General features: G+C 44.1%; 2 protein-coding genes across 8 annotated transcripts; one reads left to right on the top strand and one right to left on the bottom strand.

Annotated features, from left to right (window-relative positions):
- Window positions 1-2,945: 2,945 nt before the first annotated feature.
- On the bottom strand, window positions 2,946-8,369 carry LOC134208040 (dentin sialophosphoprotein). Of its 2 annotated transcripts, none has more exons than XM_062684142.1 (2): window positions 3,736-8,369; window positions 2,946-3,653 (listed from the first exon to the last, which is right to left on the bottom strand). In XM_062684142.1, exons 1-2 carry the CDS (start codon window positions 8,243-8,245, stop codon window positions 3,472-3,474), a joined length of 4,692 nt encoding a protein of 1,563 aa, XP_062540126.1. In that variant the 5' UTR covers window positions 8,246-8,369; the 3' UTR covers window positions 2,946-3,471. The 2 variants fall into 2 exon arrangements, with proteins under 2 accessions (XP_062540126.1, XP_062540127.1); XM_062684143.1 differs by having other exon boundaries at window positions 3,517-3,653; window positions 3,732-8,369.
- A 2,380-nt stretch (window positions 8,370-10,749) lies between these two features.
- On the top strand, window positions 10,750-12,293 carry LOC134208039 (uncharacterized). Of its 6 annotated transcripts, none has more exons than XR_009978471.1 (4): window positions 10,750-10,923; window positions 10,988-11,059; window positions 11,130-11,193; window positions 11,280-12,293. XR_009978471.1 is itself a non-coding variant. In XM_062684139.1 (2 exons), the coding sequence occupies exon 2, from the start codon at window positions 11,739-11,741 to the stop codon at window positions 12,195-12,197; it is 459 nt and encodes a 152-aa protein (XP_062540123.1). In that variant the 5' UTR covers window positions 10,850-11,064; window positions 11,355-11,738; the 3' UTR covers window positions 12,198-12,291. The 6 variants fall into 6 exon arrangements, 2 of the variants coding, with proteins under 2 accessions (XP_062540123.1, XP_062540124.1); XR_009978469.1 differs by having other exon boundaries at window positions 10,762-10,918; window positions 10,988-11,064; XR_009978468.1 differs by having other exon boundaries at window positions 10,772-10,923; window positions 10,988-11,064.
- Window positions 12,294-12,628: the final 335 nt, after the last annotated feature.

Below are 12,628 nucleotides of genomic sequence, written 5' to 3'. Positions count from 1 at the left end.
TGCCCATCGTACCCTTCCGGCTCTAGCTACCTTCTGGATACTGGGTTCGCCGTAGAGTTGGGCGAGCTCATGGTTCATTCTTCGCCGCCACACACCGTCTTCTTGCACACCGCCAAAGATGGTCCTAAGCACCCGTCTCTCGAATACTCCGAGTGCTTGCAAGTCCTCCTCGAGCATTGTCCATGTTTCATGTCCGTAGAGGACAACTGGTCTCACAAGCGTCTTGTACATGACACATTTGGTGCGGTGGCGAATCTTTTTCGACCGCAGTTTCTTCTGGAGCCCGTAGTAGGCCCGACTTCCACAGATGATGCGCCTTCGTATTTCACGACTAACGTTGTTGTCAGCCGTTAGCAAGGATCCGAGGTAGACGAATTCCTCGACCACCTCGAAGGTATCCCCGTCTATCATAACACTGCTTCCCAGGCGGGCCCTGTCGCGCTCGGTTCCGCCCACAAGCATGTACTTTGTCTTTGACGCATTCACCACCAGTCCAACTTTTGTTGCTTCACGTTTCAGGCGGGTGTACAGTTCTGCCACCTTTGCAAATGTTCGGCCGACAATGTCCATGTCATCCGCGAAGCAAATAAATTGACTGGATCTGTTAAAAATCGTACCCCGGCTGTTACACCCGGCTCTCCGCATGACACCTTCTAGCGCAATGTTGAACAACAGTCTCTCACTTATCATCACTGTATACAAAAAGCTTCAAATACGGGAAGCACTGGCTCTGATGATGTATTTCAACTTGTTCTACACAGCTGTGCAGTAACCAACACGAAAGGAGCGAAAACAAAGCGAGAACCACCAGAGAATCTCTTTTATCGTTGTTCGCTATCTATTGAGAGCGATTTCTGCAAACCCTGTGCGTAGAACTTGGGCAGATCTATGAATATGCTGACCAGAAGAAAGCGTAGTGTTGGTAATGTAAGAGCCTTCCACGGATGCGAGTCATAGGTATCGGTTGAGCTTCCGCCGCCGGAGGACTCGCCGTCGGAATAGGATAGATCCGCCGCCGGGGACTATCTGAGTGAAGTGGCTGAAATAAAAGATGTGGTGCTTGTCGTGTTCGGAGGTGACGGCCTCACCCGAATCAGCCGTCTCCAGCTGCTGCTCGATCCGATATATTATCAATACCCGTCTCAATCCCTACAGTGCTGAATATCAAAAGAAGGCTTAAGGGCTCAAGGCTTTTGTGTGCTTACTTGTACAAACAAGGGAGCCAGAGGGCTCAGAAATTAAACAGAACATCGAAGAGAGCCTCATGAAACGTGCCGTTTTGGGAGTAGTACATTTAGTACTGCCTATCTCCCAGAAGTAATACTGGAGGGTAGTCCCAGGGTGATCAGGGCATTAGAAGGGAGGGTATCTCAAGTAAATAACTCAAGTAACCTTCTGTTACTTAGGTAGGTTTAGTGGGTCAACCCCATTCCCGAAGTGATAAAACTTTTAAGTGCCTGTTTGCAGACTTTCCTTCACCCTGTATGAAAAAAGGACGATGTTGTCGAAACCTGGAGATTTTATGCTTTCAGATGATTTGATACCGTTTTGACTAAAAATCCCGAACATGACTCATATTCCGAACTCTCGCTTTTAAATGGCCATTTTTGATTTATTCAAGTAACTTTATCCACAGGATCTTCAATTCATTTGTATTCTTGATCCTCAGTAAGTTTTAGTTTTAGGGCGTTAAAATGCCAGTGTTCGGAATATAAGTCATATTCGGGATTTGAGTCAAACGGTATAGGCCAGCTGAGATCTCCAGCTCTTCCGAGAAGTCGTTAGGAGTAAAATGGATATTGTTGGTATGCTCGTTGACGATGCCTTCGTGTGGACTGAAGATGTTCTGTCCAAGAAACTGGGAGCTGAGGAAGTGACGACGTATTTCGGTGACCTTCTAATCAGGAGTTATAAAGCGATCCTTGATAACAAGAGCCATTGTTGTCTAATGGGATCAAAGGTGGAATTACTCGAGACTTGGATTTTAGAATTTAGGTCAAATCCCAGAACGGCTTAACACAGTCTGGGAGATCGCAAATAATATTTGAGAAATCACTATTTCTGAGGTTATCATCATTGTCGCGTTCCGAATAATTCTATTTTTGCCTTTCTCGTACAACAAAGTTGTACCAGAAGGCTATAATTTCACTACAAAAGCCAAATTTTGATAGAGGGCTCGGAGACCCATAGTGTTATATACCCATCGACTCAGCTCGAAAAACTGAGCACATGTCTGACTGTGTGTGTGTGTGTGTGTGTGTGTGTGTGTGTGTGTGTGTGTGTGTGTGTGTGTGTAACTGTGTACATGCACATTTTAAATCATTAATCAATTTAGCCGTGACGCAATCCATTACTCTCATAGTTTATTTATTTTAAGCAGCGTGATATAATCGCATCAAAGCTATTAACCGCCTAAATGTAGGCAATTTACGTTGCATTTACCATACTAATTCGAATTCAACACACTGAATCGAGAAAGGCATAATCACCACTGGGGGATAAATTTGGGTTTTTCCCGTCCCAGGTTCCAACGAGTGGAAAATACTTTATCAGATGGCCGAATTCCATCATGGGCAAGTTTTGACCCAGTTCCTGTCATATCAAGTAAAATAACTTGCGAAAAAGAAATACGCAGATCATAACATTTGTTTGCATAAACAATCTGATCGTTAAATTTCATCAATATCAGATTGCATTTGCCAGCTCAGTTCAGTCAGATACAACATAAAATTTTGTTTGTAAACATGTGCAAAGCAGAAGAAAAACAACAGGAAGAATAGAATATTTTGATAATAAAAAAGTTGCAAAACTAAAACAAACATCATATTTGAACTAGCAGACGTATTTTTTATGACTGAGGATGAGTTGGCGACAAGATGCTTTCTTTTTTTATGACTTGAAGCGCGAACGCATAAATATAATTCTGATTTATTTCCAAATTTGTTTCTTCACCAATCAACAATATATTGCACATGTTTTTTTTACACAAATATTAATTGCGCCAAATATTTAATGAAATATTCATGTTTTACCAATTATATGAAAAATATATGTTTTTGAACTATTTCACTCGTTGATAGATTGACAGATTTACGTGATTTTTTAATGTTATATTTTCTTGTACACGTGTACGTAAAAGCTAGAGGTTAAATCTGTATTTGTGTGACTCTTTGTCTGTGTACGCTGACCCCAAATAAATGGGTTTCCTTCTAACAATAATTAGTCACTCCATTTTACATGGTATTCAAATGGAAATAACTCATATTAGTATGTGACCCATGATAGTGGGGTCAGTGTATGCAAATTTGTAAACACACTTTATAAATAATCTAACATTGGTTGATTTGCCCGCAAACATGCTACATTGGATGGTCTCCTTGACTAACGTTCTCAAGTAGTGCTTTCATGGATAGCCCTCTTAAGTATCTATTGAAACTATCTTTCTATTATTCAAATCATAAAGGTTTACGTTCATTTTCTGATCATGCCGGCACTCTTGATTCGCTTCCGCAAGTGCTTCGGTTGGGCCCGCAGCACCGTCGTCTCGATCTGAACAGGCATTGTTCGCTGGCGGGCAATACACAGTTTCTGAACGTCCGGTGAATTACTCTTCCTTCCATTACGTACTGCTATCGCAGAATCCTTGCCATCACCTAAAACAACAAACAAATTCGTCAAATACTGTTACCACCTCCACAGGCTACCTACTTCCGTTTGGAGCAAACTCTTACTAACTTGATTTCGAGGAGCTATTGTCTTTGTTCTCCTTCTCATCGCTGGAGGTGCTGCCTTTCTTTCCCTCCGACGACAAATCACTCGATATCGGACTCTCCTCCGTGATGGAACGATTCGATGCTGGATCACTCACAGATTTCTTCTCACTGGATGCGTTGTCCGATTTTCCGGAGTCATCCTCCGGCGTAGAATTCCGCTGCATTGCCACTCCCCGAGTTAACGTCATTCGCCGAGCTGCCGTGTCGTACTCATCAATGTTTAGACTGTACATCGGCCTTCGGCGATTTTCCATGCGAGCGTCTTCGAAGGAGTTATCACTTTCCTCTGGTTGCTTGCGGTCAACCTTGATCTGAATTACGCTGCTGGGATAGTCCTCGAGACTCTCGGTCGATTGATCTTCGGTGAAGGTTCGCATCGTACTGTGATAGTCCCTTAAGAGCTTTTTCTTGTTTGTACGAAATCTCCTGTAAGATCGCTGAATCGTCGACGCTGCCTGGGCCTCCGTTTCCTTCATCTGTTCCTCGCGCTCGATGAACTCGTCTAGCGACTGACTGATTGCGTTGTTCCCGAAAGAAGAATACGGTATGTTTGTGGAGGTATTCTGCGAGCTACGTTTCAAGAAGCCCTTGTTTGTATGGATGGTGGTCTGCGACGGGAGCGTAGATTCAGTGTCCGTCGATGCAAATGTCTCTAAAGCCGTTTGTACATGATTATCGTCTAATGATCCTTCAGCTTGCTGCGGATCGTAATAGTCCGAATCTGCCACTGACACCGAACTAGCCAGAATCTTATGCTTGATGCTTCCGATATAATATCCATCAAACTGATCCTCATCTTCCACGTAATCTGGATCATATTTTCTCAAATCCACATAGTTAGTATCCTGCCGAGAAAGGTCCAATCGCTCCGTCATACTTCTATGTATCATTGATTTACGAGGAGAACTTTCAAGCTTGTCGACATTTTCATGTAAATTCCTTGAATGCAACTGGTCTTGTAGTTGTTTATTGCGAACACTAGCGGCAAGCATTGGGTTAAACGCTTGCTCCTCGTTCTTATCTGCGACGCCCTGAGCTTCAACAACCCCATCACTAGCAGAATTGCTGCCTTCAACAGTGATGGGGCTATTCTCTAAAAAATCATCGGTAAAGCCACGCTTTGTCACTTGACGGCTTACTGGAGATGGCGGCTCTTCTGTCACCACAACATCTGCATCGTCATCATTATCTTCTTGACTTTCAACTTTTGCTGCAGCGTTCTCGTCTCCGGAATGTGCCTTTAAATTTTCCAGTTCTGATTTTTTCAAAGTGTAGAACAAAGCTTCCGCCGAATCTTTACTGAAGGATGCCAGATCTACTTTGCTGATCTCATCCAGTTCGACACTGGGTTGTTTACTCGGAATTTTCGATGCTGATGGAGATACTTGGCGTTGAATGCATGGTTCTTCGACTACCTCTTCCTTCAGTTCGTCGGATTCCTCCGAAGCTTGTTTCGTCTCACCATCTGAATTGCCACCCTCTTTAGAAGCATCATCCTCAACTTTAGACTCATCTGACTTCGGTTTCTCGTCCGTATCGTTTTCGGTTGGTTCTTCCATCACAGGAGCTGAAGGTTCTACTTCCGCTCCGTCTCCCGTTGTCTCTTCTGCGACTTCATCGTTCTTATCATCGGATACAGCTTGCTCCGACGGCACTTCCTGCTCATCAGCATTCGCGGGTTCTGCTTTTTCCGAACCGTTTGACACTTCCCCCGAAGCAGACTCCCCTGCCGACTCTTTAGCCGATGAGTCTTTTGATTGATCGCCATTTGACTGATCCAAACTTTGGTTCAATTCAGATTCCGATTTATCCCCTAGTGACGGTTCTTCAGAGGCATCAACTATGGCATCTGGCTCGGGCAAGGCAAGCTCTATTGACGGCTCTTTGGATGCCTTTGCCGATCCATTAGATTTTGGTTGATCCAAATCTGCGGTTTCCTCAGGTTCTGGATTGTCCATTGATGGCTCTTTAGAAGCCTTGGCCGCATCACTTGATTTTGGTTTATTCACGCCTGCGCTACCTTCGGATTCTAGATTTTCTAATGACGGCTCTTTGGACGCTTTTGCTGAACCACTTGATTTTGTTTGATCCAAATCTTCGTTTTGCTCGGACTCTGGATTCTCTACCGGAGGCTCTTCGGATGGTTCTGGTGAACTATTTGATTTCGGTTGATCCATATCTGCGTTCTGCTCGGACTCTGGTTTCTCTACCGAAGGCTCTTTGGATGCTTTTGCTGAACCACTCGATTTTGGTTGATCCACATCTTCGTTCTGCTCGGACTCTGGATTCTCTAGCGAAGGCTCTATGGGCGCTTCTCCTGAACCACTTGATTTTGGTTGATCCAAATCGGCGTTCTGCTCGGACTCTGAATTCTCTAACGAAGGCTCTTTGGAAGCTTTTGCTGAACCGTTTGATTGTGGTTGATCACTGTCTTCGTTCTCTTTGGATTCTAAATTTTCTACAGACGGCTCACTGGAAGCCTTCGCTGAACCATTTAGTGTTGGCTCCACTTCTTGTGCTTCTGGAGACTCTTTCGGAATTTCTTCTCCAGCAGGCTGTGGTTCATGCTGTTCAACGGATTCTGATTTCGTAAGCGGATCTCCACCGGATTTTTCATCAGACTCAACAGCAACAGTTTCTAGGTTTTCATCTGATGCTGCTTTTTTTTCTACATCTTCACTTCCGTTTTCATTATCCGGTTCTTCATTTAACTCATTTTCCAATGACGGTTTTCCATTATCTGCTGAGTTATTCTCATCTTGTTGGTCTTGTGGATCTTGCTCGGAAGATTCCTGAACAACGGAATCTTCAACAGATACCGGTAATGGTTCATCTCGTTCTACGGATTTTTCAACTGAATCTTCATTCGCAGCTGAGGCATCACCATTTTCCTGCAAGGAGTCCGACTCAGTTTTCAATGGAGCGCTGATATCGTCTGCTTCAAGTTGTTTAGGCGATGTTACTTCATTTTCTTCATTATTGGAATCTTGTTCTACAATCTGAGCCGAATCATCCTCGTTTGCTTCTTTGACTTCATCAACCGAATTTACTTTGTTGGATTCCTGCACTTGCTCGTCCTCCTCGCTTGCTCCGCTTTCTTTCTTGTTGTCATCTGTTGCAACTGATTCGGAAGGACCTTCGTCCACCTTATCGACGGATGATTCTTTTATAGAGGCATCCGCCACTGTATCTTCTACTTTTGGATCATTTGTCTCAAGAGAATTTCCATCCAGAGCATTCGATTCTGGTTGCATCTCTTCAGTATGACCAGTTTCTACTGCTTCGATGCCAGGTTCATCTGTAGGGACATCTGGCAAATCTGGAACTGCTTCTCCATTTTCTTCCACGGTGTTGACAGTTCCATCAGATGTAACTATTTCTGCATCTACTGTATCAATTCCATTGCCCTGTACTTCACCTTCCTCAGAATCTTGTTTCTGGATTGAAATGTTAACCGGACTCTCCGATTCTGGATGCTCTGGTCCGTTTGTTGCAGATTCTTCAACCTTAACTTCTAAATTGTCAATGCAAAGGTCAACTTCATCCGCATTTCCATTTCCGTTTAGAGGGGAATCATTCACCGGAATATCTGCATCGCCCACAACTTCACCAACAACTTCGGCAGTACTTGGCGCACTTCCATAGTATTCTCCATTACAAACCACGGGACTATCCTCCTCGTCATCAGGCGGATACGATTCAATATCTTCACAGTTGATAGGATGAGTCGATTCTTCTGCCAAATCGGCTTCCACTTGTGTTTCAATAGCCTCACCAGTTTCCCTATCAGCTTCATCCGCTTCTGCGGCAGCATCCTGTAGCACAGTGCTTACCGCGTTTGCTGCGGCTACGGAATCTACGCTCACAGATTTGTTGACTGATTTCACTCTTGGTAATTGAGTATCTAGACGTGCCTCTACTTTGATTATCTTGTCGACATCCGGGGCATCCTCTTTTATTGCCCCCAAACTATCTTGTCGAGATACCTCCGCACTATTCGGCTTCTTCTCTTCCTCAGCACCGTTCGATGCATCAGTTGATGATCCAATCGACTCTTGCTTATCCATGGACTTGTTGGAATCTTTCGATCCCTGTTTTCTAACGCGTTTCTTCCGACGTCCGCGGATTGCCGCAGCACTCCCACCATTCTCGTCATCCCCATCACTCGCGGTTTTACTCCGAACGGCTGTGCCCCCGGGAGAACTTGGAATATCACCTCCACTTCCCGCACTGAAACTTCCATTACCTCTACCTTTGCCACGACACTTTTGCTTATAGTCTGCATACACCTTATACGCACTAAAGTTCTTGTAACCCCGGTCCAGATCGCCATCGCGTTGGCGTATCAAACTCTCGAAATACTCCGCCGCGTGGACGTAGATATTATCCGGGTTTTCTTTGATGACACTTTTTGCCAAACCCCGCATCAGTTCCGGCAGACCGTCCGGGACTTTAGGTGTTGTAATTGGCATAATTTTGCACTTTGAACTTGAACCAATACACGGCACACTTCCAGCTTGGCTTGAATCTCGAAACTAAATGATGGAGCGGTCAAAGGCCAAACACGTTTTCAAGAGTCAAGTTTTCCTCACTACGTGGCGGCTTGTTCTTTCAGATTGGATAATCGATAACCTAGCCTAGGACTTATTCATGGGGGGTTAATAATGTTTTACAACTCGGAATAGACTCCCCTCCCAGGCTTCATCCCTAGATGATTTGGTGAATTTCAAGCGTTTCAAGGGTTACATGGCCGTTGCCGGGGTTACGGCTGGGTAACAACAAATACCCAGTGCGGTATCGTCGTCATCGTCTTACAGCCCTCGGAATTCTTCCACATAGGACTGCATTGCTACATGTTTATGCATGAACGGAGCAGGAGAAAAACAATGGTCAAGTGGACGATAATTGAAAGAGATGGTCATCACCCCAAAAAGGAACAGGACGAAATAAAATTGAACTGTAATTAACGTGAGAAGTCAATGCACAGTAGGCGTTTATGACATGCGTGCTGTGCGGTGTCCGTACCACATTCGCTTCTCAATAAGTAAACAATTTTCTCTTTGCAAAATGGAAATGCTTTCCCTGAAACAAATGACAGACATTTTTTTGATGAACAACAATGCATTCTGAAATATGTATATGAAAACTTTGAAAGGGACGCGTAATTGTGATACTAGAACAGTTCTAATTGGTGATCCTAAACAAAATATTATTAAAGATAAAGCGCCATCAAGAACAGATGATTAGGGGAAGAGGCCCTCATTTTGCCTCATGAGTTTTCCTGCAACGAAACGAAATATCAGCACTTTTTTAAATGTGCCTATTATCAATATGATTGAGATTTTCTTCTATTTTAAAATGACATCAGCTAGCTAGCAACACTTAAACGAAAAGAAGGTTTAACATGTACAACTTTTAGCAAGCTTATTGAACTCAACCGAACTGATTAATTCTCTTCTCCAATCTAAACTTAACATAAAAGAGGGTGGTGAACAAATCTCACTCAGCTGTTCATTGCCCTTTGTTGGCAGTGATTCACTTTCATTTGCACCTTAAACCGCTGAATGATGGATGGAGAAATGATGGTCACCTAGCGATAACCGTAAGAATTGGAGAAGTCAAAAAGGCATAAAGCACAACACCTTCATGTTAACAGTGCGCCACCCGCTATTCATGGTCGGTGGGGTCAAGATAATATTTTAATAGTTACATGAACTTGGTGTGAGATTGGAATTTTTCTTTCGTGTGCCCTTGAACCTTTTCACCTTGGGGTGAGTGGCTTCTGTCGGATTGGCCTCTGGCAACATATTTTAATTAGGAACTTCTTATGAAAGCTGGAGAAAGAAGTCTAGACAGAAGAATAAAAATGCTAATCACAAGCGCTGGGAATAGTTAAATAACGAAATAACGCGTTATTCAGGAGACCTCAGATCTAATAGTCTGTAAGAGTGGTGTCCAGATTCCGTTGGGGTTCCCCCGATATGGCATTTGGAGTATTTCGATGAAATTTTGTTTTTTTTTTATATATGGAACTCTTTTCAAACTTTTACCAAAAACAAAGCTATACTAAATACGGTTCTATTAGGGATTTTTCAGATTTTTTGAAGTGCTTATAAGCGTCTCCAGGATGTCCCACAATGCCCCCGGGGATGCCGTAGAAGAAGACATTTTAGTTTTTAGCTCAAAACATGTCATGTTGTAACCGTTGGTTTCAATTATAGTTTGTTGGCTCCTCCACAAACATCCTCGTCACTTATCACGCCTGCCAGGGAGATCCCAATACCCACACCCTATTAAAAAAAAAGAATAAAACTGACAGCCTCACTGGCGGTTGAATCATTAGCTGTCTAATGCAGAGCAAATCGCTATACACGCTAACCTGAACCTACCCAGAATTATGTCAAAGTGACCCAGATTCAGCAAAACCGTGGTTACTCTAATTTGGGTTCGGGTACCTTAACTCAAATCTGGGTAGCAGTACAAGCGAAAAAATCTGGGTAACCGGTACCCAGCTTTTTTCGCTCTAGAAAATTATTATTGTGTAAAAAATGATAAATAAAACAATTTCCCCAACGCAAAACATTTGCCGGCTGTGCCGACAATGCTCCGCCATGATAAATTCAACTATTCTTACCTGTTTCTTGCTGCATTCCGATAAAAACCCCAACATTAATTCCAACATGCGACTTCGACGCTGTTCGACGCCATGTTGATATATCTGAAAATGTTTAAGTTCTCGCTTACCCAGATTTCGGGTTCGGCTGACTCATATCCATTTTGTTGACATACCCAGATTTTGACAACTGCTAACATCAAAAAAATCCGGGTACAAATGACCCGGCCACTGGGTTGTTTCAAATTAGCGTGTACGCTAATACCACTCGTTACCTTTCCCTTAGGATAATTTATTTACAGCGGTTTGAGAAAGAACGCAACCTATTTCTCGTATGTAACGTCAGCTGTCAGGTCCCTGCGCGGAAGGGCAGCCAACCTTTTAAATCTGGGTTGCCAAACTTCGTAAAGTGTCCAACTTCGGAATAATTTCCACGAAGCAAAATTGATAAAACTAGTTGCAGCAAGACATTGAGCCTCTTTCCGTTCTAGACTATTCAGATAATAGTAGTGCGCGTCGTGTATCTCAAACAGTAGTGTAAATGTTAAAAAAATTAACAATAAGTAAGGTGTATAATAGTGTTATGTGTTTTCTCTTTTAGATTCTATAAAATACTGAAAAAGTTAAGCCTAATAGTACGGAAAGTTTAAATTAGTACGGTTGTTCGTAGAAAGTACGGTTAGTTTCAAAACCAACAAGAAAAAGTGATTATTAGTGCTAACATCGGTTTCTTTGTTCTATAGCTTCACAATAGACCCATAAAAAAACAGGAATTGTAAAGAACAAATAGAACAGTATAAAGAAAAGGTAACTACTTGTAAGAAAAGTTGAACTGTTAGGGGTGGCATGAAGAGAGAGATGACAATTAATAGGTGTACTAATTCCGGCATTAGGTCCAGATCTGGGCCTTTTCTTTCCGTTTTTCCTTCGGTTTGAAATCCCGGAGGTATTCTTCTCTGTATCCACAGTTTCCTGGACCAGCCAAGCCGTAAAGAGAGTGAGCAAACACCGTGCGGTAGTGGAACCTACCCCCCCTCCGATACCCATCACCAGGCGGCGCCCATTTTGGAAATAAACGTCTTCAGGACCAAGTCGCCACCTACCAGGTCCCCGGCGGCCATTTTGACGACTAAAATCAACCAATTAAGGGATCGGACACACCACGTTTTGCTCCTCGAGTCTGGATACCGGGCTGGTACCAGTGAAAGCCTTCTCGACGGTGAACCATCGTCACAAACTGGATTTTGGTTCGAATCGGACTTGCTAGAGGCTCCAGGAACCTCAGAACAACCCTGGCCCAGCGATCGTACACCCAGCTACGCCCTTTGTACCGGTTTGGAATCGGTGACTGGATGCAAATCACCAGCCTGCCCCCACCACAAGCAAGCCTTCATCTGCAACGCCATCGACCATTCCACGCTGTCGTCCACCAAACCCAGGTTCTCGCCGGCAACGTCGTCGGCCTATCCACGCCGCCAACCGCTGCAGCCAAGCTCTCGCCGGCAACGCCGTCGGCCTATCCACGCCGCCAGCCACAACAATCAAGCTTTCGCCATCAACCGCCGCAATCAAACCCTCGCCAACATCGCTATCGACCACCTCGTCGTCAACCGTCGCGACCAAGCCCTCGCCGGAATGCAATCGGGCCATCCTCGCCGTCAGCCGTCGCCATTAAGGACTTGCCGGTAAGCAAAGCCATCGACCTCTCCTTGTCGTCGAGCACCGAGGTCAAGCATTCGCCAGCAACGTCAGCCTGTCAACACTCGCCGAAGATCACCACACCGCATGCATGCCACCGTCCACCAAGCTAGCCAACGAACACCACCACCCAGAAAGCGCAAGTACACCTATTCCAATGTATGTCTCTCTCTCTCTAGGGCCCAGTAGAGGCCAAATAAATATAAGTATGTAAAATGTAAATTACGGTGGTCAGTTTCTTTTAGAAAGACACCATAATAGTCCTTATACACCCTTTTGCTATTTTGCTCGCTCTTCCGTGTCCAAAAGGGGGCAATCAAGCCTCGATCTTTTTAGTCTCCTGGATAAGAATGAATTCTACCTTGCTTTTCAACACTTTTGCTTCAGGAATTTGGTCGGTTTTCTCTCAGAACAGAACTCGTTCAGAACTGATAGCTGTCGATTCGATTCCAGCTCCTGCTAAAGGTGAGTTGCCTATGAAGTTTGTGTAACGGTGTTATTAGCGTATACAACCCCATGCTCAGCATACTTTTCCCACCCACTG

The sequence above is a fragment of the Armigeres subalbatus genome, chromosome 1 (assembly GCF_024139115.2).
Source record: "Armigeres subalbatus isolate Guangzhou_Male chromosome 1, GZ_Asu_2, whole genome shotgun sequence".
In the NCBI taxonomy this organism is placed as follows: domain Eukaryota; kingdom Metazoa; phylum Arthropoda; class Insecta; order Diptera; family Culicidae; genus Armigeres; species Armigeres subalbatus.
Note: the sequence above shows the minus strand (reverse complement) of the source record. Positions and strands in the feature narration are given on the sequence as shown.

Excerpts from the sequence above, each read along its gene's own strand:
- LOC134208040 (XM_062684142.1), bottom strand. The coding sequence starts at position 8,245 with ATGCCAATTACAACACCTAAAGTCCCGGACGGTCTGCCGGAACTGATG. Across the intron at positions 3,654-3,735 it reads CAATAGCTCCTCGAAATCAA|GTGATGGCAAGGATTCTGCG; the intron begins GTTAGTAAGAGT and ends TTGTTGTTTTAG.
- LOC134208039 (XM_062684139.1), top strand. The coding sequence starts at position 11,739 with ATGCAAATCACCAGCCTGCCCCCACCACAAGCAAGCCTTCATCTGCAA.